Raw genomic sequence first — 24252 nt, 5'->3', positions numbered from 1 at the left:
AAACAAATCATGTTGATGCTCATAATTAATAAAATGCTGTTCTTCTGTACTAACCTTTACTTGTCCTGAAAGTATTTGAAATTTGAGTGACAAAGGTGCTTTAATCTGACTCTGGTGTCTTACTGTGGGAGCTGAATATTTTGCCTGTATGTGGAAGAACACTGAACTACTTGTGTTTTTCTTGCATCAGTAGATCCTTTTGCAGTTTTGAAAGTTAAATTTCACTTGCTTTGTATGCATTTGCTAAGTTTTGAAAATAATGATTTAAGGTATGTTGTGTCATTATAGGTACTATGTAGCTACGTATGGTTTAGCATTTTCTAATAATAGTAATCCTGGTTGTCAGGTTTTTGGGTTTTTTTTGTAGTTTTTCTGTTTTTCATTACTTGTCCCTGTTTTGTGTGTCTTTAAAGCTGTCTGGAGTACTAGTCTATGTCTTACACTGATTTCTCTAGCTTTTCCCTTCACAGTGCTGTTCAAATGCCATGGAATTAAACTACCTTTTTTTTTTTTTTTAAAAGGAACTGAAACCCAATGGTAACAGGTTATTTTCAGAATGTCTTGTCCTGCATATTTCATACAAAAGATACTTTTGCATTCTAATCAGAAATTATTCGATTGCACTACACATGATTGTGTGTGACAGCATCCTGCTCTAAGAGAACTCTGTATTTAAAAAAAAATCTCTCCCAAACCCCCAAACAAAATATAACCTTTTGTTCCCTGTCTGTAAAATGGATTTCAAAGGCAAATATGCTGTGGAGTGTCAAGGAGGGAATAGCAAGCAGGTTAAAAATGGTAAAGGATGGTTGTGCAGTGATTTAAGCAGACCATTTCTTTTTTTTGCAGTAGTATTATTGACTCCACGGAGTACAGCCAGCCTCCAGGCTTCAGTGGCAGTTCCCAGGTAAGATAATCCAGGTGTCTGTGCACGAGGGGGGGGTGAGAGAGTGGATGTGGAGGTTGGGCAGTTGAGGTGCACCTTCATCCATCTTCAGGGTACCAGTCCTGGAAATGCTTTAACTGGTCATATGGGCAACTGCAGCTGTAAGGGGTGACTGGGAGAAAGACATCTGGTGTAATATATTTAGACATCTTTTTTCCTAAAGCTGACTCTTCCATGGGAAAAGGGGGTATTTTTTGCTCTTCATCTCCCAAGTGGGCAGCATTTAGGAAGGGAGGTAAATCCCTGACCCTTTGCATTGGCTGAAATAGCTGTGGATCAAGCTTGACTTTGAAAACAAGGAACACTCTGAACATGCAGCTGTTTTGTAGTTTGTCCTTGTCAGGGCCTTACAAACTGTATTATAAATGCATATAGAGGGTAAAAAGTTGCATACACAATGGAGCTGTTTGGCAGGCAGCCTCCAAACTGTCCAATCCGCAGGGCCTCCTGAATTCCAAACAGCACTGCTGTAGTCCTGCAGCTCAGAGGGATTCAGCAGGGCTGAGAAGGTGACAGTGATACCCAGCTCACAGCTCCGAAAACGTTAAACAGTTTTGATTTGGACAGATGGAGTGTTGGTCACGTTCCAGCTGTGCCTTGGGTGCTCTCTGGTGGTGGTGGTGGATCCCTGGAACACAGCAGCATCAGACTGGTAAAGAACAAGTAGCAGTGCTGTTGGATCTTATTTGATGTAAAGAAAAAACACACGAGTTTCGAGCTGATGAGCATATACATGTGCACACAGGTTTTCATGTTTGCAGCTCTATAACTAATTGGTAATTAGAAAATCCCATCTATTAGTCTGGGGGGAAAAAGCCTGTTGTTCCTGCTGCTGTGGTCTTGGGAGGATTTTGCTTGAACAAGGAGTTGTAGTTCTGCCTCACTTCAGAGGACAGGTGAAATGTGGATTTTATGTTCAGGACTCTGATGTGCTATGCTGTATTTGTTCTCCACTGACACTACTTGTCTCAGTATTTCCAATTTCAAATACAAGATGAATAGCATAGCTGTCCTGCTGGTGAGCTCCCAAAACAATCACCCTAGACTTTTTAGTCATTCTGTATGACAGCCTTATTTGTGTGAGAATAATCTCTTCTGTCCTCAAATGCAATTTCTTGTCCTCAAGAGTGCAAGATCCGTCCTCTCTAGTACAAATTTGCAAATTAAACTTTAATGTATGTTTGGATGGGGAGCTGAAAGACAACCCTTGAAGTTAAACACTTCATTCAAAGGTAGTCTAATTTCAGCAAGACTTTACCATAAAAATAGTTTTAAAAATATAAACTAAATTGTGCTTTTTTTCCCTAATTGTCAGTCATGGCAAAAATTATAGATTGGGCACTGCTGGCAGTAAGAACTATCTAGGATGGACAGCACAGCTTTCTTTCTCAATATAATTACTTTTTGCATTGCTAAAAAGCATGTTGTTAGGGAAGAATTTATATACTACAAAGCTCCATGACAGTTTTCTTCCAGAAGCTGAGCTTCAGAAGTAAATAGTGGACAAGTTATGTAGGCCCTGGGGAACTCTGCAGTTAATATTTAATGACAGTATCCCTTTTCCTGCTAGAAATAAGGAGCTTGTGTACAGCTATGAAGCTTTTTCACAGTTAGAGGACTCTTTAGAGCACCTGGTGGAGTTCAGACAGTAAAATCACTCTTGATAAGAGCAATCCAAACTATTGTCCTCAACTAGGACAACCATAGTAGCTTTAGCCACTGAATAAAAATTGCTTGTGTATCTTTTCTCTCTTCCCTTATTTTTCCTCCTGTTGCCCAGCATTGCTTAGCAAGCAGCCCGGGAGCAGACTTGATAGAATATGTATTTTTGGTAAAACATGAGCAGATTGAAATGCTTAGCTGGGGATGGTCTGTTGACAATGGGTTAATGCAGATTGATTGATTCCCCAGCACAGCTGGGCCAACCTGAGACCTGCTCCAGGGGGATCTTTGGAGACCCAGCAGGAAATGGCACAGCAGACAAACACTTGCCATGATTGATTCCATCTCAGTGTGGACTGGGCTTATCTGGCAGATCAGGCTCGGGCTTGGGTTATGTCACTAATCATGGCACAGGCAACTTGTCTTGAGACTGAAGTGGTTGTTCTTTGCTTAAAGTTGTCTTGAGCCCAAATCACTCCTGATGTGCTGAGAGAGGCTGGAGCCACTGCAGGCTGGTGCACAAAAATCATATGAAGAAGCTATAAAAGTGTTCTGTTAGGTATTTCTTAAAACCGTAGAATTTTAGAAAATTATACTTAAAAGGTATTGATGTAGGAGCACTTCCCAGTGTCGTGTGCTGGGACTGGAGTTGCTTTTGAGATGAAACAAGCTGTGCAGACCCATCAGTGCTGTCACAGTGACAGTGTGTGGCCTCGGGTGGGAAGTGGTGTTGGGAGGTTTCTCTGCTTGGGGCTTGCTTTTTCCCTAAAGTGTTAGATTACTGCTTATGCAGGTACAAGCAAAAGTGTGAGTGGGCTGTAAACTTAGTTTGCTGGATGGCTGTAATGAGGACAGCCCGTTCTCCTGCATGGATCGAGGGGGAGTTGTATGTGGAGTGGGTTTTAGTGCCACTGAGTGACGTTATGGGCGTTGTATGTGCTCAGCAGTGTTGTTCATCAGGGAGCTTGGTGGCTCTTAAATCTTTTAAAATTTAGCTTTGAGGAAATTAGAAACTAAAGCAAGGGGGTCTTCGTGTTTCTTGTGTAGTAGAGGAATTAATTCTTTTTCCTTACTTATGATTAAAATGGTGAGTACTGCATTTTCTGGTTTTGCTTCAGGAGGAAAGTTTGCTTATGCAGTTTAAATCCTTTCCTTCTGCCTCTCACTATTTCTGCTTGGGTAGGTTGGGAAATGTTTTTAATGATGAGTTTCATGGACTTCTTTTCAATTAACCTTTGAACTTCATGCCATCTTCTTCTTCTCTCTTTGTTTGCTTAGCTTTACAGAGAGTTACTGAGTTGCTTCAAAGGAAGTAATTGAGTAACTAACTCATTAAAATAAACACCTCCTTCTCTTTTAATGAGCTGTCTGCCAGGGATCTGGGGAGTATTTGTTGTACAGTCTGTTTGACTTGTGAAGTTGGAAGATGGCCTCTGCTGTCCATTGCTAGAAATGCAAGACAGGTCTCCCCAGGAGTTGGGGCTGCCTGTCCTGTGTGTGAGGCTAAATTTTGCAAAGATTCAGGAAACAAAAGCTATCTAAAAGCAGCTTTTTTTGGTTGTTTAACTGTGCATCATAGAACCCTAAGACTAACTGCTGACCGTGGCAAGATTCTTAATTTGTCATTTTACACTTCTAACCCATCGCATATATTGTATAATTGTTTATAATTGGGTAAAACCTGTCAACATGGAACCCAGGCCTGGCTCTTCCTTTCTGAAGTGTTCTCCCTTCTCCCCTCAGACCAAAAAGCAGCCGTGGTATAACAGCACACTCGCCTCGCGACGCAAGCGCCTCACAGCTCATTTTGAGGACCTAGAGCAGTGCTATTTTTCCACCAGGATGACTCGTGTCTCAGGTGAGTTCCTCCTGCGTGGTGTCCCATTTCTGGCATCAGTTACCTCTTGCAGGGCCCAGTTCTCAGAAAAGCCTTGCTTCTGAGAGAGCAGCTTTCACCTCCTTGCATGGGAGTGTGGCTGTACATATTTATGTGTTACTCAAATCATCCCATTTTGCTTTTCTTGAAGTTGCTAAATTTGGAAAACTTAATCTTGTCACTTTGGAGGGGCACGTGTATTGCTTTGTAATCCTGTACTGAGAAGGGCAAAACCCACAATAAGCAATTTCTCTGGTGCTGGTTCTGAAGATGCAAATGCCTGACAGCAGTGGTTGGGCTGTCTTTCCGCTAGATGTAGTATAAAGCCAGTAGTTAAAAACATTGCTATTGGAATGCTACAGAGGTGTAAACATAAATTGATAAATTCTCCTGTATTTAGCATGCAATAGGACACTTGGAGGTTATCCTTTATGTTGTCTAGATTGAGTCTTGGTTAACAAATGACTTGAAGTATAGAATCTGAGTGTGCAGCAGTGCTGTTGTCCCAAGGGGCACACCTTAGATTTAAGGCTTGTTCTGTAGAATTAGCAGCTGTTTTTAAAATTGCCTAGATTGCCTCATTCATAATTGAGTAGCAGTGTGACAGCAGCAAGAGTAATTGTTACCCAGTGGATGGATGGTTCTTAATTACATGACAAGATTTTGAAGATTTTAAGAAATGAGAGGGTCAAATGAATATGTCTTGAGGGCGAGGAGGGTTGTTCTGCAGCCCCTCTGGGGAAGAAACCGGCTTGGGGAAGAAGGTTTCAGGCAATGGACTGTGGCAGCCAAGAGATTTGCAGCACCAAGCTGTGAGCTGCAGCCCATATCAAGTGTGACAGACTGCAAGGAGAGCAGCCAGCCCTCAGGGGGTGGGAGAAACCTCTTAGGAGCATTAAGGACCCAGGAAGAGGTTGCTGCATCTTTATGTATAACCTTAGGGGGCGCAGATCAGCAGGAGAGTTGGGGTACAAACCCCTGGATTTTTCTTCTCCATGAATTTGTTTTAAGCTTTAGTCCTGTTAAAGTAAATAAACAAATGAAAATGTTACAAATGAATTAATAAATGGCTTTAAGTTGGAAGTGTCTACATCTTCTACCTGCTTCAGAGCAGTGACTGACTCAGTTCTCATTGTGCACAGCAAAATGATTTTAGCAGGGAATGCAGCACACTGAGAGGTTGCCTCAGCAGCTGGAATATTGGAGAAGCCCATTGTATGTGTCCAGGCAGTTCCCTGTGAAGTACCAGCAGGTGCTTTGCAGAATGCAGCTCTTCCCAAATCACACTGAGATCTTTTCCTGCACTGCTATCTTGGTGATGCATAACTGTGTTTATGTAAAAATAATACTTATTGACCAAGGATAACAAATGGGGCTCTTCCCAGCATTCCCTTGTAGAGGACATCTTTCTTTGTAATTGGGAACTATAAATATGAATGCGGTGAAACTGGTTTTTTGTATTCATATGTGTCAGCTGCACCAAGAGCAGAGGATTTGCAAATGCAGGTTTTCTCCTAAGTAAGGAATAACCTATGATACTTGATTATGTTTTCCTCTCTTAAATCATTCCTGCGTTTTGACACGTTTTAAATAGGATTTAATGTGGATTTAAAGCTTTTTGGAAGCAGTGCCTCTGACTGTTGGAGTAGGTACATAATATAACTGTAATTATCAAATGGCCTTGCACTTTGACAGGGAAAATGTCTTGAGAAATAAGACTCGGTTTTCCAGGCACAGATAGAGAATAAATTATAGGAGGACTGTGTGCTTGATCTCTAAATGAGGGAAATGGAAGGGTAGCAGCTATTTGTCCCTACCATAGTGTCAAATGAGAAAACAGTCTTTGGAAAACGCTGACTGATGTTTATGGGCTGCTTCTCAAGCTGTTTTCTGTCGTGGTCAGGTGCTGATGATTTTAATTTGGAGTAGCACTTTGTTCATTTTGCCCCTTTTGATCCATCTGACATGGGTAATGTATATGCTAGTACCCTTAAACATGCTAATTACTGCTAGCCTTCAATGTTCCTTTATATGATCAAACATTAAACAGCATATAAGGGACACTTTTAAAATGCCTTACAAGTGTAGAGATAATAATTTCTGATGGCAAGGAATTACCAGGGTGCAGAAAGTGATTATTCTCTGTGTTTTCCCACAAGAAAGCACAGCTGGGTTTTGCATTTATAAATCAACCTTTTCCTTTTTTCACCCCAGTGTTTCCAAACCTTTCTAACAAGTGGATCATGGCATTTCCTTATGCTGCTGATAAGGATGGCTTAGCTAGTGGGTGGAATTTGATTTCAGTGGTGTGTGTGTGTGTGCTGCTGCAGTGGATGCTGTGGTGGAACAGGAGACAAAGTGTGCAGTACCTGTAAACTAGCAGCTCTAGTTCCCCTAAAATGCACTGATGCAAAAAGATAAAGTGAAGGTAGGAGCGTTAGAGGAGGTGGAGGAGGACTACTGCAAATTTTTGGGGCTATTACACAGCCTGAAGGCTCTACCTAGTGTTTGACTGCAAATCCATGATTGTTTTGGGAACCCAGACTTGTCCATGCGGCATCGCTTTAAGTTAAGAATTTTTCCTTATTTACAAAATACTAAAATTCGAAATGGTTTTAAAAAAATTATGTTCCTACCAAGAAAAGCTGAGACTTCTGAGAATTCAGAGAATGACTTTCAACTATCTACACTGCAATTTACTTTTAACTTTTGTAGTAAACTGTTCCATTTCCCACAGAATATTTATCATAATCATTCAAGCTGGCTCAATTTCACCTTGTCTGCTGAAGGTCATAATTTTCACAAAACTTCCAGTACAGGGAGCATTCTGGTTTCATGCTTGTCTTCCTTCTCCAGCCCTGAAATGGTTCTCCCTTAGCTCTGTTGCTTTTGGAATATCAAGACAAATATTTTTTACTAAAAGGTATTTTGAATGTAATTGACACCAAATGTAGACAAATGTAACAGAACAGGGAGAGGAATATACTTTCACCCCCACAGAGAACTAGACATGTCCTTTACAGTGCATTTTTATATGCTTAAAGGTTTTCTGTTAATAATCTATATGGCCTGTGGGCTCTGAATGTGAATAAAATAGATGAGCTTGCCAGGAAAGCTGTATTTGATTTCTAGGCAGATTCTCAGCGCAGTAGGTTCACCCAGCATTGCAGTGGAAAGACTTAATCTGTGCTCAGAAAAATCATAGTACCTTCAGGTAATGCTAGAGGTGAGGGAGAACCTGGTTTTGACCAAGAATCCTCCCCAGATAACAAGCAGAGGTGGTATCCCATGTAGACATATCTTGATTTTTCTAATTATTTGTTTGCTGTTGAGTTTATCTTCTTCCTGTGTTTCTGCCCTCCCCAATGCTGCTGTCTCTCCCTAGATGACAGCAGAACCACCAGCCAGCTGGATGAGTTTCAGGAGTGTCTGTCCAAGTTCACACGCTACAATTCTGTCCGACCCCTGGCAACGCTGTCCTACGCCAGTGACCTCTACAATGGCTCCAGCATAGTGTCCAGGTAAGGCACACTGTGCTTCTGATGACATATCTCATGTGGATACAGGCTGCTGAGGCTGAGTTAACAACCCACATTAAACCAGTTATGGTCTGTACACATGCCACACTTTGCACTTGCTGCCCAAAAATAGTTTTGTGACTGTGTGTGTGGTAATTTTGTGACTGTCACTGATCTGTGAAGGCACTCAGGTATCTCAGTAGTACCTTTTATTCCTATTGGTGTTGGTCAAGGCCAAATCCAGAACCTTTGAGGTGCCAGTGAGCATCAGCAGCTGTTCTACAAAGCCTGTTGTAGGCTCAGTCCTCTTTATGTTAGTTTAGTTGTGTTGTAAGTGATGCAGTTTGGGCGTTCTAAAAACCATCCGTCTTGCTTGGTAATTTTAAGAACCTGTGGTAGGTTTACATTTTAGCAGTAGATCCAGTCATAATGGCAAATGATAAAAAGCTGAATTGTTTTTAACTGTGACTGCTTGAAGTTTTGAGCATTGGAAGATCTGTTTGCAGTGTTAAGCACTGGCGAGGGGATGGTTGTGGTAAAGCCAAGGCAACAGCTCCAACAACAGCTGTATGGAGTGGTCATGTCCTGTGTGCTGCTGCTGAAGCTCCTCTGAGCCTCCTGTGGAGCAGTTTGGACACTTAGCTGGTGAAATGCTATCAACTCTTTCAACAGAATTAGTTTCTTCTAGTTCAGCTCCATGAACCAGCTCCCTTAGGGATCAGGCTTAAGAGCACATGGAGAGGCTGTGACTTGTCAACAGCCCTAACTTTAAACTGGTTTCTCCCCCACCCTGGGAATTTGCTTAGTCTGTGGTGGCTTGTTTTGGAGCTCCTTGTGGTGGAAAAAATGATGGATCATGTTAACTGGGAAATCTCTTCTGCATGGCAAGTATGCAGGACCCATCAGCTTCTTGCAGGAATGTTTCACTAATTTGAGTGTTTGTTCACAGCAATCTTTTGAGAGAAGAAGTATCCTTGTTTTGTACATGGGGATCAGGAGATCCAAAGAGAGGTCTTGAAAGAAACATTACATGGACAAGATAAATTAAACTTGGGTTTTCTGAGCCTTGATCTAGTGCCTTACAAAGGGGCCATTTGGGTAGTGACAGAACAACTTGAATATTTGTTGAAAGACCCCAAGAAATTTGTACTGTGTGAAGAAATGGAGGCATATGTAGCATAGAATACATATTTTTGTTTAAAGCAGCATCGATTCTCTAACTACTGCAATATGTAGCAGGAATGTATAATGTCCGACTTAGCCACAGAGGTCAGAGCACAATAATCAGGGATCTGACGTATATTTAACCTGCACTGATTGGGTTCACACTTGCTGCAATGAAATGCAGATGGGAATCTCACTGCAAGGTAGACAAACTTCCTCAGCTTCCGACCAGCACGGATTGGATTTTGCTCCTTTGCCCTTTCTTCTCCTTGACATTCTGCAAGGGAAGCATTTTTGTGGTATTTGGTTAGAAAATGCTGGAAGGACATATATGAGTGAAATATGTGTTTGAAAAGTATGTGTGCTCCTGCTAAAATGAAGATACTGTGGGGCCTCCCTCCAAGCCAGTCCTAGAACTGGTAATTAAATGCATTTCACTGAACAATAACTTAGTTTCCGACTCAGTGTTCTCCCCTGCTCATGCTTTTTATTTATCAAAGCATTTGAGAAATTTTATGGGGTTTTAGCATGTGGGCTGAGTGAGACTGTTCACATCTGAGCATGTCCTCAAGTGCTTTGGTTGCTGAATGTGCTGCTGCTGTTGCTCTTGTTGGCTTCTGGCTATTCAAACAGTTCCTGTAAAGTCATAATTTGGCAATCAAGAGTTTATACTTAGTATGTGTTGACCAGCATAGTCCTGTGTTCACCATTGTTCTTCATCCAGATTAATAGCCTCAAGTTCAGAGAGTCTGAAACTAAACGAGGTGTGTGGCTTAGTGATGGCAGCTTAAGAAAATAAGAGCAGCTTTTAGGTATTCACAGATGAGCCAAATTAATTAAGGCACTTAAAAAGTGAAAATATGCTTTTAACATGCTCTGAAAAGTTTTATTTATTCTACTGCGCTGCCTTTTAAAGGTGTTCCTGGGTATGAAGTAGGAAACACTGATGAAGAGACAGAAAGGAAGTCTTGCTGCTTAGCCTGTTCTGTTAAGACAACTGGATTTAAATACAAAGTAAATACAAGACTACTATGTAAGAAATCTTAATTTTTTTAGGAAGTAATTTAAAGGGATATTTTAAGTATGCTTAAAAATAAAAGTAGAATTGACCAGAAGTTAAACTTCATTGCAATTTTTTTTTTTAAATAAGCTGCTGTTACAAATGTGCAGAATACAGGAGTGTTGAGTTTAATTGCTTTAACCCTACATAAAGTTCACACTCTGGACTCCAAAAGATCTGCTGACTTAAAGAGCTTTTTAAGATGTATTAGCTTTAAGTTCATGAAGGAGGAAGATGGAAATGTTCCTTATCTGCAAAACCTTGATGTTTAGAAGGGAAATAAAGCTGGGTTTATGGTAACAGGGTGAAAACTGTAATTAAAGACAGGCTGGAAAAGCCCTGAAACTGAGTGGCAGCAGCGCTCTCCTGAATTCCTTGCCACAGGAATGTCCGGACTTCTCAACACTGTGTATGTTGTGTTCCTATAAAAATCCTGATGAAGCATTTAGGAAAGCTCCAGTTGCCTTTTGGGATGAGGGGACAAGCCAATCTCTGCTCTCCAGATCCAGGTCTCCCCAGCCTGGCAGGGAGCTTGCCCGAGGGACCAGTGCAAGACTGGTACCCAAGCTGTGCATCTCCCACCACGGGCTTGAGGCCTTATTTGGGAAGGTGCACACCCTGAGATCGCGAGCCCAGCGGGGGAGAGCTTCCTAACCTTGCTCAGAAATGCACTCACAAGAAACATTTCATCCCTCTGTCCTTTTTTCCCTTTATTTGCTTCAAGAACAGCAGATGATCAGAGAAGAAAACACGTTCAGGGCGCTGTGATTGCAGGTAGCTCAGTTTTGCTGTAGCATCAAGGGGACTTGCAGCACGTTTGCAATATGAACACATACCTCGATGTGCTAAATGGCTTTTTAATACACTCAGCTCTATTAAGTACAAAGTGTTTACATGATTTTCACAAGTATATTAAGTTTTGTTAGAATTGGGCCAAGGAATACATTTTCCATTTATTATGCCCCTAGACAGAGCAGTTGTCAGAGCTTAACTTTCCTTCTCTCTGCTGGCAGTGGCAGTAAATGTAAAGGCTTTCTTTTAAAGATGAGTCTGTAAACTGCTGCGTTAGCATTACAATGATTTATGGAGAAAATTGCTTTACCACTGTCAGAGGCCTTCAGAGAATAATGTGGCAGTCTTTCATATTTGAAAAAAAAAAAAAGGAACAAAAATGAGAGAAATACACTACAGCAAAATGTCTCTTGGAAACCTGGGTATCAGGGAGCTAGTTCTCCCTGCTCTGTGGTTCCCAGCTCTGGTGGGAACATGAATATGTCTTTATTTTAAGTTCTTCTGAGTCAGGTTACCATTTCTCTGAAAAATGCCATCCAAAGGGGGTTGGATAACCAACACTAAATATATTTATCTAAAGGCACAGTGATTTACAGAGAGGAAAACAAACAACTTGTGGTTTTGGCTGCTAAAACTCTTACCTTTGGTGTCCCTTATTCTGTTTATTTCATCTTTTGCTGTTATTCCGTTGCCTCTGAGTAATGAACAAGACGTGAAGAGGTTTCTCTTAGATTTAATTGCACTGTTTGGATGCTATTTCAAGATTGCATTTTTGTTTGTGTTGACTCTTTCAGTAACATGACCTGAAATCCTTTCTTCAAAGGTGAGCTTGAAAGAAAAAATCCATTAGGAGTGAGTTTTTCATGTATTCATTGAACCATTCTATTTTTCTGTTCCCCTTTTTACTGTGGACTACAATTACTTGTCCATATAAATTCTCAGAACTAGCCTTTAACAAGATACCTTTTAGTTCTGTGTTGACCATAACAAGCCCCCTTTTCTCTTTCTATTTTTTTTTTTCAGTGCTTGGGCTGACCAGGATTAGATGAGCCATTTTATTAAGTTCGTGACCAGCAATGTTTCTATCTTGGTGGTAAAGATAAATTAATGAAATGGAAGTGGGTTTATCCTTCACAGGATTATGTTTCAGAGTGCAGCAGATGCTGCTCCATGAGAAGATTAGAAATGAGGAGGGCTGGATTTTTCTTGTAGCCTGTTAAATAAATCATTTTTTAGATGGACTCGGTTTTATTTACAAGTGGCAGCTCAAAACCGTGAATGGATCTGTCTTATTTGAACTGTTCCCACAAGTAGAAGGAAGAGAGAAATGCTTGGATAAAGAGACTTAAACTGCAGAATGGCCAAGGAAACTTGAAGCATAATTCCCTGAGCCTGCTTGAAGGTTGTGCTTGTCCTGTGGTCCTCTTACGTTATTTCATCTGAGGTTTTGGCCTGTAGACCAGAGTTTGTCTGGGGCTCAAATGGGATTTTAAATTAGAGTTGAGTGAAATGCAGAGCATTTCCCTCACTTTCCCATCTTTTTCTGTGGAGTGCAGAACTGATACATTTCCTAGTGCTGCATAAATGTGGTCTGAGTTCCTTGAGTAGAAGCTAAATGTGACTTGTACCCAGCAGAAGGGTTGTACAGTTGTCAGTTCCGATCCAAATTCAGAGTTCAGAGACACTCAGCCCTGTAATGTAGCCCTCCCAGTCCCCAGGAATGGCTGCTGGTACCCAAAGGGCCTCTGACACCAGAAAAGAGCATATTTTCTCTCGGACCAAAAAGCAAACCTTCTGGTGACTACGGTGATGCTGCACAGAGGAGTTTGTTCTTCTATCAACCTAAGGGCTAAAACTTAAATAACTTGACATTGGCAAGTTAATGAATGGAAGTTGCATGGCTACCAGTGGGACCTCATTTTTTTCCTCCTAATTTCAGACTATTTGGTAGTAGGAAGATCATTTTCCCATTAAACTCTATTAGTACTTCAAGCCTGTCTCCATCTGCAGATAATTAGATGAGAGTTTTCACCTGGATTTCAACTTTATGAATTTTTATAAATGGTCTGTTAAAAGTATTGAGCGGTCTTTTGATGAATTTGGGAATTGGCTTTTAAACATGTTTCAAATAGTGACTGCACTTCAGGTCTTTAATTTTTTGTCTGTCTGGAAGACATTTTGTGCAGTTCACCTAAACAGTTTCCACCTCATGGCAAGTGTCTTGTAGCAGTCCCTGGCTCAGCATGGGACAGTCCAGCTTTGGAGTGGGTGCAAGCTCCATCCTCGGAGTTATTCAACAGAGACTGGAGAGAGCCCTGAGCAACCTGGTCTGACCAAAGAGCTGCCCCTGCTCTGAGCAGGATATTGGACTAGAGACCTCAAAGTCTTGGGGACTCTGTTTGTTATAAAAGTACGTGATCAGATCACTAGAAATTTGACAGTTCTGTCCTCACTTTCTACTGAGCATCCTCCTCTGGCTTCAAGTTTTAAGGAGGAGGAATTTAAGGAGAAATTCCTTATATGACTTGTATAGTAAAAAGGGAATTTTACCCCTACAAACTTTAAGATCCATGCTTATAATTTCCACAGAATTGTATTTATTAGATTTGAAACTGGTTTGTTTGGTTTGGTTTTTGTTGGTTTGTTTGTTTGTTTTGAAAAGCAGCTTTGTGAAAGTGCAGGCACTCAAAATGGATGCTGTGGTGTCAGGAATGTCCTCTGAGAGATTAATATTCAGGATAGGAGGATGGTACCATGTGAAAATTGCATTGCATCATTGCATCCGCCCCTTCTTGGCTGATCAGGGTGGAAATCTTTTCAGTGAGGCTGCAGGTAGCTGCCCTTCTGTCCCTCCTGATGTCCATGGGATAATGGCTGTCATCAGGCAGTAGTGCTGTGTCTTGGCCTCAGGAATTGCAAGCCATGAAAGCTGTGGTTTCACAGCATCTTCTGCACAGAATTCCCATGCCAACAGTGTCTGTAAAAGCCAAAGACTGATTTCTCTTAACCCCCCCCCAATTTTATAGCTTTCATTCAACATTGAGTGTTGATACAGTGAATTCTTGTTTCTGCTTGAAGACACAAGCCTGTTATTAATAGAAAATGGATTTCTGTAGCTTATTACAATGTTCTTTTAATTTTCTAGCTATATTTGTTGGAAAAGCCTAAATTTGCTTGGAGCTAATGATCTGAAAAGTATTAGCTTGCCTTTGGATTTTTTTTTGTTGTTGTTGTTGTTATTCCTTCCTTGCTAACTAGAAAAGTTAGTCTGTTAGATGGTAGGTAGTTGATAAAATATAATAAGGTAGTGTGTTAAAGCATGCAAAGATGTATGGTGTGGGCTTAAATGCTTCTGAGAATAAACCTGACAAGCAGCTCAGCTTGGAGAAGAGGCTTGAGCTCATGATTATTAATATAATATCATTTGTATTAATAAATACAGTCTCTAAGTCATGTTTGGGATTTATGTGCTGCATAGTTGTTTTGTAGAATAAGGTAATAAATAACACAGAATAAGTTATGAAGTGGTGCTTATGTTCTCATAGGATTATATACAAGCGTGTGCATACATTTGTGCTAGTGAAGATGGAAGGCAGATCAAGTTTCTCTATATGAGGCTGAAATTAAGGTTATACATAAACCATTCTTTAGGAAAAAATAAAGGTACTTATGGATAGCATTCAAAATACTGATGAAATAAGATTCAAAATGCCAACACAACAAATCTCCTGAAACAGGCTTGTCAGTTGGATGAAAAATGCTTCAAATGATGTTTTAACCTCGTTCCATCAATACCAGGCAGGCAGGACTGTTGCAGTTAATTGCCCCAGCCCATCCTTTGGCTCCTTGGAAAGGCTCATCCGTGGCGTATGGACTCTATTTAGGAAAGCTGCTGCCCTGACTTGTGGTGCCTGTTGGATTCAGATGAGGAGTCTAAAGAGGTTACTGTCTCCAGCTGTCCCTCCTGGTGCTCTGCAGGGTATCTGGCAGAAGAGCTGATGGCAGCGTCAGGCAAATTTGGAGGGTTGAGTTACTGGGTTGGAGGCTTGGGGTGGTGACTTGTCCTGTGAAATGAGACCTCTGGCAGTGTGCTCAGCTGGAGACAAATGTCTTCAGCTGCTGCTGTGAAATCATGGAGGAATCATGGAGCCTGTGGGCAGACTGCATTGTTTACAGTGCCAGTATTGATGGAGGTCCCCCTCTCTCAGATCTAGTTGTTCCGCTGCCTCTTCAGCTCTGTCAGCAGCTGCCTTGCTCAATTTTCAAGAAACAAAATCCTTGTTGGTGTAGTTATAAATGTGGTGGCATGGAAACAAGCTTGCAAGCTTCTGAAGGGCCTTATATTTAGAAGGCGCTTCAGTATCTATCACAACTGATTGAGCTCCTTCCTACTTGGTGGTTTAATCCTGAAGAGATGGTACTGCTGTTCAGGCAACCTTACAGGTTGTTGTGGAGCAGGGTTCCCCCCCTCAAACTTCCTTCTTAGACAGCTTGGGCAGGTGCTGCTGTCTTCTGTTCCATCTGAACACGAGGAAGAACTTCTTCACTGTGGAGGTGACAGATTGCTTGGAGAGGGTGTGGAATCTCCCTCACTGGAGATATTCCAGAACTGTCTGGATGCAATCCAGGGATGACCCTGCTTGAGCAGGGAGGTTGGACCAGATGATCTCACCAGTGGTTCCTTCCAACCTTACCCATTCAGTGATTCTGCTCTGGAAATGTTTCCCAAGCTTGAAGGCAGCTGAGTATATTTGGATACTTGTAACCTCTTCCACTGAGGTATTTGGCAGTGTTGGGGCTGTGCTCCAGCTACTGTCAGAGCTGTTCAGAACCTGCTGTGTACCAGCCCAGTTGGGTGAAATGGCAGATCCTAGGGTTATACAAAATACTGCAGCAGGCAGACTGATCCTTTGGCTTGAATTTTAAATAGCCTCATGAGAAACGTTCTGCATTTAACCGTTGGCATTTTTAGTTAACGTTTCCCTACTCCAGCTTGTTTAAAACGGTGTTTGTGGAAAAACTGAATCTAATCCTCATTAACTTGCATGGTAGTTGTTTGCAGCAGCTTTGGCTCATTGTACTTCTTTGGATCTGGCATGGAAAAAGCCTGGGATTGTTGTCATCTTCTCTTCAGCATGCAGAAGAGCATCGCCTCACAGGAAAGTGGCTTTTTATCAATACACTTTATGTTTGGTTGCTTGCAGAATTCAGCAGTTCCCTATAGGTTTTCTCATCATTAGTGCTAATTAAGCTGAGTTCCCCTGAATGCATGTATGGAAAAAACTTTATGCTGTAGAAGAGGATGTCTCTAGCTATAGTCTTACAGCCAAGGCTGGGAGTCTGCTGTGGCTTCCTGGGAGATTTTGTACTCAGAGGAGATTTAGGTTCATGGTAACTTCTCTGCAAAGTAGAGAGGACCATGGTTCTGAAAAGGGAGCTGTTGCAAGGAGCCCAATTAATCTCATAGCATACTATATGCTCTCGTTGGGTTTAAAAAAAGAATGACTCCGTTTTATCTAGCGATGACAAAGCATGAAAGTAGCTCTGTTGGGTTTGATTTCTGAGCTGTGAGATGGATCTGAGCCCACCAAACCTCCCCGATTCAGGCTTAATATTCTCCTTTAAACAAGCTCTTTATGGAACGGGCGTACTGCAAAGTGGTCTCTGTTAGAACTGATGGCATTTCATTACACTTAAAAGGGTTTTTGTGAGCATGAAGTGGGCCTGGAACTAGGTCTAATGACATTACTTTGTTAATGCAGTACCTTTTTATGCCTTCCTTCAAAGGGAGCAGAACAGACCTCTAGGCTACTGTGGCTGTAAGAAAGATCCTGAAAGTGTGATTGCAGCATGGCTGGTGCAATAATGTGTTCCCAAGGGAGCCTGGAGCTGAGGACTGTCCTTCCCTTGCAGTGCTGGCTTTGATGGGCTGCTCTAGCACCTTTCCCTGTCTGTTGCCCAGATGTGGGGGGAAAAAAAAGATAAGACACCAGAAAGTCAGCTCCGTGTGTTGATTATATTTATGCTCCAAATAGAGGTTTGCTGAGGGGGAGTGAATTCTCATCAGGTGTTTGGAGCCTGGAGGAGGCACAGTGGCAGGGGAGGGTACCCAGGGTGCATTCAACAGCAACTGGTGCTGCTGGAGCTGGAATATCCCGAACAACTCCCGGGAATGGAATCAGAGTGAAATAGCTTGGGGTCCTCTGTCCCGTGGTTTTCCTTAGGCATCCATTAGGCTTGAATGTGATCTACTGAGGGTAGCCAAGGCAACTTTACCTTGATGAGAGGACAAATCTAGAGATATTTTGGTAACCTGGGGGTCACATCCAAGTCAAATTAATGTGATTTTTAAGGATGAAAGTGGTTCACTCTCTGATAGAGTGACTTTGAGGGGTAATCTCATTTATACATATAACTTATCTATCCATGTAACAGTCTAGAGAATCAATGCTTTCTCTAAGTGGTCCTTTCTGACTAGAGATTGCAATAACCTCTCTGGGATCGTGATATGCTTGCTCAGTTTATATTTTGGAAAACATTTGGCAGCATGGGGGTTTGAGTCAGGGAATATATTCTACAGTAGTGGTGTGTACTTGTCCCTGTGGGACAGGTTAAAGACTCTGAAATAGAGGCAGTGACCTTATTTAGGTGATGCTCTGTAGTAAGGAGTAACTAATGCAATTGTCGCTTCATTAAAACAAACAAACAAAACCACCAAAACCAAACAAACAACCCCACAAAACTCACTACATTTTATTTGGTCACTCGCAGCTTTAGCAAAACAGTCTCTTGATACTGAAACTTCATATGCTTTGTCTCAGTAACTTTTGGGTTTGTGTGACAAAATTAAGACTTTGAGCTGATGGAACACAAAATTTGAGAACTTTAATAGCAGCTTCCTATGCCTGGATATAGCTTTGCTTTCAAAGACCACAAATTAGTATGCTCTTGCATGCTTAGTTACACTAATTGCTTTACTTTAAAGTATCAGTCTGCTGTAAAAATGGTCTCTCAGGTGTGTGAGAATAATACCAATTTCTGTATTGCTCCTAGGTGCTGAGCACTCTACACTGGTGCCCATGGTGTTGGATTGTAACCTAAATTTCTAACCTTTATTTCAATGCCTCAAAATGAGCATTGGAAAGAGGTAATCAGGCCATAGAATGGGGGCCTTGGGGCTGCTAGAAGTGACAGGATATCCCTTAGAGGCCAGGGAGTGAAAGAACAGAGTGAGAAAGGCATTATGGAAATGTTACTGAAGAGCAAAAGCTGCTGTTGGCCTCTCTCCTTCCTCTCAACTATCAAGTCCCCCAAAACTGAGAATACATCTGTGTTGCAATTAAATATGTGACCATGGCAAGATATGAGTTAAGGTTAGAGACACAGAAATAGAAGCAGCACCAGATTGGGTAAAAGTAGAATTAAAAGGCTTTGGTATATTCAGGGAGGAAAATATATGTGCGTGTGTGTGTATATATATATATATACACACATATAGTTCCATGAGAGGACTGAGTCATCCACTTTGTGGAAATGGCAACTCCTACGGTCACAGATCTTGTTACCAAGTCAGGGCAGAAGCATTTATGATTATAGTAGCAATTGCAGAGTGTATGGAAAGGGGAGAGGAGCAGTTGGCTGCAGACCTTCAGTTGTGACTAGTGATGCCATCAAAGGCGAGTGCAGTAGATGCAGCCCCTGGTTTGAAGGATTAGATACAGAATGTACCTGTAAATATTTGGTCTGGACCAGTTGTGCATGGGTTACTGTTGTCAAGTTCACTCCACCACCTTCATGTCCTGCAGGAGTAACTACCTGGAATGTGTGTGTTGTTTTAAAAGTGTAACTGGGAGGGAGGAAACCCTCATCTGTCCCAAATCAATCTTTTGGTGAGTGCCTCCTAGTTCTAATGTGACTTGCTGAACACTAGTCTTGCTGTTGCCTTGTTCATAACCCTTATGGTGAGGCAGCTGCTCTGTTCCCTTAATCAATTTAGTTGCCCATCTGTATGCATTCCCTAACTCCAGCCCATCCTCCTGGGATGCGGAGAACAACTGCACACACCATCAGGATGCAAATGTAGGAATGTAGCAAGGCTTTGCACAATGGCAGAACTGCTAAATACTCATTCTTTACTCCTCCCCTGCTGCTCTACCCTCAACACCAAGCCAAGCTTCCAAGCATGTTTCAGAAGCAATTTATTTCGTAATTCCATTTGTTAGCTCTGAGTGCTCTCCAAGGTCACAGGTTTTAGCATTAAAATAAAGCAATTGATTTGTAATCTCACAGATTGGGAATAAAGAGAAGCAACAGAGAAACCAGAACCCTTGAGGATGTGTTTACTTCCTAGCAGCTCTTAGTAATATTTCCATGGGATGTTGGTCATCAACTTCTTAGAAAAATGCAAACCGTGATTTGGGACATGGAGATGTCTCTCTTTGATTTTCCCTAGAGCAAAACAATCAGCTCCTTTCAATTTGATTTCTACAAGTAATTCTGCTGCACATTTATAAAGCTCTTTCAAATATCCAGGAGTTCTTGTGTCCCCAAAAGATTCTTTACAGAAATTCAGCTAGTTGGTCAGAAATGTGGAGTTTGAAAGTAAGTTAAAAAAAATCAAAAGGAGCAATTGCTAATTGTTTTTAACAAGCACATCTTTGAGGAGCAAGGGCCAGTGCTGGTCCAAAAGGTAATTTCCTATTATTTTCTATTATTGTGTTGCATGTTTTCTTTGTGCTAATGATGAATTCACTTGGGCTGTAGAAACGTATCACTTGCAAAGCAGAATGTTGTCGTTCTGAGCTGTCTTTTGACAAAACAAAACTAAGTTCTCTGGTGAATTTTCAGATAGATAAGCTTGTGTATAAGCAAGCGCTTAAATCTACACAAAGACTTGAGCAGCAAGTGACAGGAATACCATTGAGCCAGTTAAATGCAAATAGGCCTGGCTTAATGCTAAATGTATTTAAAAGGGAGCAAGCATGAAAATAACTGTTGCTGTGCTAGTGGGCTGTTTGTCCTAATGCTGATTAGTCCAGGCGGAAGCAGAGCTTTGCAAATATTGGGAATAGTTTTATATGGTATATAATGCACTAGATTAGATACTTGGATTGTTCCTATTTTTCTTTGTAAATCACTAGCAGAAAGTGAGAACACTTGTGCCAGGACTGTGCACAGGTGATGGAGGCCAAGGCGCAGGTGTGTGTTGGGTCTACCTTCCTCTTACAGCAATGAATGTCTGTACCAGTAGTGGTTTCTTTCTGCATCCTTTTTCTCCCTGCAGTGTCTTTGCTCTTTGAAGGTCACGGGTCTGACAATCAATTCTATTGCTTAATGCTTTTTATTATTTCTTTAATGATGTGTTAACTTTTATGGATATATTGAAATACTCATTTGTTATGTCTACAGCATGTCTCTATTTAAAAAAAAATTTTGAATTAATGCTAGAGAAGCAAAACCACCCCAGGTTAGAAAGGTTCTATTCTGTTCTAATAACTTGGCTTTTTACCAGACATTGTAATACTTTTTTTTTTTTTCCCAGCAGAAGGCTGAGGGTATAAATTGAATCCAGGTAGATGAATCACTGCCATCAGTTTAGTTGTGCTTTACCTGAATCCACAGGGCAGGGAGCAGGAGCAGAGACAGCAGTTCAATTAAGATTGTGGTACAAGTAAATCCGTGGTATTGTTACAGAGGCTTTCGATTATAAAATTCTTCCATAGGACACGGCGAGCTGACAAGACAGGCCTGAATGGTGTTTTCATCCTGTTTTTATAAAAAGTGATTTAAACTGATGTAGATCTTGGGAAAGGGGGCAACCTGGCTGCTTAGATGACTGCTTTCCCTCTCCCATTTTATTTAAATAGCTGCCTGCATGCTTGCTAAATTCCCCAGCCATAATTGTGTTCCTTCATGCGTTTTGGAGGCTCATGATTTCGCAAAGGCTGGACTTGACAAGCTTCTCTAGAGAGCAATCATGAGTAGGACTGTCTCCTGCCACTGCCTGGGAGAAGTTTAGGTGCCTGAGTTAAAAGGCCAAGTTTCAAGCTGCTTTATTGAATTATTTTATACCATCAGACTGCATTATCAACACTTTCCTCTCTGTAGTTTAAAAATAACCTGATGATATCTCCTTTACGAGGACTTGAAAATTCTGTTGGTGTTTAAATTTATCTTCCCTTAGAAGCACTGCAGTGCCTTCGACTTCTCGGCTGTGTTGGGGAGTAGGAAACTCTTCCTGTTACAGCTATGGGGGCAGCCTGAAGAACCCTCTCTCTTCTTGTAATTGGTTTAATGCTTTCTAATTGTAGAAAGGTACCTTGAATACCCCTGCTTCCAGGATTTTGAATGTGAAATCAGTGTAAACTTAGTTTTCCCTGCTGCCATTCATAACTTCCTGCCTGGCCCATAAACACTCTGGATTCTTGGGGGCGTGGGGAGGGAAGTGATAGGGGCAGCAGAGATTGAAATGAATTACTGAGTGTAAGAACCCCAAAAGAGATCTCTCAAAGCAGTAGATTGATTGCTTAGTCAGGAGACTTGAAGAGAGCTGGTTACTGATTTTAGAAAACTGGAGACTGAGGGCAAATGCTGCCCCCAGACCCTTTCTGGGAGGTGTCCAGCACATCCACTCTGCTCTGCCTGCAGTGCTGTGGGCTGCAGGGAGGCAGGAGCTCCTAGGAAGCAGTATTACTGCCCTGCCTGCTAGGTGCCTAGCAGATTTCTCTCAAGCCCTCCCGAGCTGCGAAGGTAGCAATGACATTAGCTGTTTATAACCAGCTGCCTACCTTTCTCTCAGATGTATTTCATGTACAACCTTAGGCTTTTCTCATTTGCAGCTTAACTTTGTTATAAGGTGACTGCTTTTACTTTCAACTTCATTGATATCTATTACAAACTTGCCCTGCAGGTCAGGAAAGAAGGCTCCTCTGTTTCCACGAGCAACCCTAAGTGGAAGCCAACGTGCACAGTTCTTACAGTACTGATGATCTGTGTTTCAACCCCCTGTTGTTACTCAGGGAATTTAGGAGGTTTTTTCCACAATTACTGGTTTGCCCTGCGTTAACACTTATAAGTTCACCAAGCTGCTGTACATCAGAGAAATCAATGGGCAGTCATGCTGTGGCACATGGGTGGTTTTCTGGGGAGAGCTGTCAGTTTTGACATTTGAGTACCATGCAGTGTAGGTAGTGTAGCTGAACTGGAAAACCTCCAGAGCACCTGAACAAAGATCCTGGCTGCAGGAGAGTAATTGTGCTACCAAAAATTTGGGGATGTATTGACAGGGGGTAGATTAGAAAATGATACCTGAGAGCAAGAACTCCGAGCTGTCGGTGTTTGTGCCAGACCTGATCGGGGTGTTCTGAACAGGGTATTTGCAAACTGAAAATCGTTGTTCTCAACTCTGCCATACTGAGGTGTTTAGGAGCTAAAATACCCTGCTAGTAAGTACATGTGGTGTTTTACACAGTTCTCAACCTATGCTTTTGTTCCTCAGTATTGAGTTCGACCGAGACTGTGACTACTTTGCCATCGCCGGGGTGACAAAGAAGATTAAAGTCTACGAGTATGGTACAGTCATTCAGGACGCGGTGGATATTCACTACCCTGAGAATGAAATGACCTGTAATTCCAAAATCAGGTAGGCACTGATTTGCATTTGAACTCAGGGGGCCTTTTTTATTTTTCTTTTTTTTTTTTAATGTGCAGTAACCGTTTTGCTTTCCTTATCCATTGTGGGAATGGAATGGGAAAGGAGGAAAACAGGAGCCAGTGGAGATTGGGTGGCACAAGCACTGTTACTTGTGTATGCCGGGCTCATCCAAGGTTAATAACAAGCTCACACATCTGGAGGAGAGAGGGATACAGGGTAGTGAACTGCTTTTGTGTTCCTTTCAAATGCTGTTGGATACCCACTCAAAGTAGTGGATGTGCTCCAGGTGAAGTCCTAGCTCGTCTCAAGGTAACTTCTGTACCCAGATCTTCATAACAGCCACCAATTCCTCCGTGCTCTCTTCTTTTCATTGACCAGATCCTTTCCATTCTGCTGAGAGGTTGCTAGTCCTCAGGAAACGTGCCTTGTTGGCACCTTCTGCCTTGGAATTTTTGTCTGCCTGAAGTACTATTCGGCCTCATAATATCTAACTCTAGGGGAAAGACCTTGCTTCATTTTTTGATTCAGTGCTGCTGTCATTACTGTCAACCCATTGATTTATCCTTTTAGATATCTTAAACCAATGAAATATAGACCATTGGGTCAGAACTTCAGTTGAAAGAATCCAGCTAAATAAATTAAAAATCCTAATTCAAAAATTCTGTTAAAGCTCAAAAGTAAATAATACAGGCAATCAAACCCATTCAGTATTATAGTACAAGTTTCCAGCATCTCTGTTGAACTCATTTGCTTTTATTTGGTACTCTACATTTTAAAAGCAGTAAAGCACCCACAAAAGTGTAAGTAATAAATATAAGTAACAGTCCAGCTTCCATGAAAATGGTGTCGTGCAACAAGATTAATAATGTTTGTGAGCCTGCTTTAGAACATAAGAGTCACGCTTCATTTTGTAGCTGACACATTTCTAAAGATAGATCAGTCATTCCTGTGTCGCTCGTGCTCATTATTCCCAGGAATTGCATAACACTATTTTATGAAGGGAAAAATGTAAATGCAGCTGACCCCGGGACTGGCTTTCAAGATGGGTAAAAACAGCCTGAAAGGGATTTGCATTGATAAGCTGTACTGATTATGGAGCTTGTGTTTTGCTGGGCTAGTGAAATGTTCAGCATTTTTGCCTGAGTCATAGCAGAGTTCACACTGTTCAGCTTCATTTTTCTGGAGAGAAGAGCATGATAATAGGAGAACCATCCAGCAATCAAACAATACCTTTTGCCTGAATTAGAAGGGGAAAAAGCAGTGTATGTTTGGTATTTCTCAGTCCATCTGAAACAACTTCCAAACTTGCTGCTTCAAATTTGATAGGGGTCTACCCTGATGATCCTGCCAGGCATTAGGAAGTTGTTAGTTCTCTCTTCTCCCGCAACTGCTGGTGAGAGCCACGTTAGTGCCTTCGGTGGTGTTACTCGTGTCAGCTTTGTGCTCCAGACAAGACGCTGCTCGCATTCAAGATTTATTCTCATTCTCAAATTTCACACATATATACATTTTCTGTATATGTGACAATGCTAAATGCATCGTCCTCTGACACTCTGCCTCAGCGGAGGAGGACAGGGTCCT

General features: G+C 41.6%; 1 protein-coding gene across 2 annotated transcripts in view; it reads left to right on the top strand.

The window, feature by feature from the left end:
• The window catches only part of COP1 (COP1 E3 ubiquitin ligase), a 122653-nt gene that overhangs the window by 29654 nt on the left and 68747 nt on the right, over positions 1–24252 (top strand). For both annotated transcript variants that reach the window (XM_064664141.1, XM_064664140.1), the window contains exons 9-12: positions 850–907; positions 4352–4466; positions 7870–8005; positions 22516–22659. In XM_064664141.1, coding sequence (XP_064520211.1) covers positions 850–907; positions 4352–4466; positions 7870–8005; positions 22516–22659 — 453 coding nt within the window. The remainder of the gene's footprint in view (positions 1–849; positions 908–4351; positions 4467–7869; positions 8006–22515; positions 22660–24252) is intronic.

This window comes from Pseudopipra pipra, chromosome 9, assembly GCF_036250125.1.
Source record: "Pseudopipra pipra isolate bDixPip1 chromosome 9, bDixPip1.hap1, whole genome shotgun sequence".
NCBI lineage: Eukaryota > Metazoa > Chordata > Aves > Passeriformes > Pipridae > Pseudopipra > Pseudopipra pipra.
Note: the sequence above shows the minus strand (reverse complement) of the source record. Positions and strands in the feature narration are given on the sequence as shown.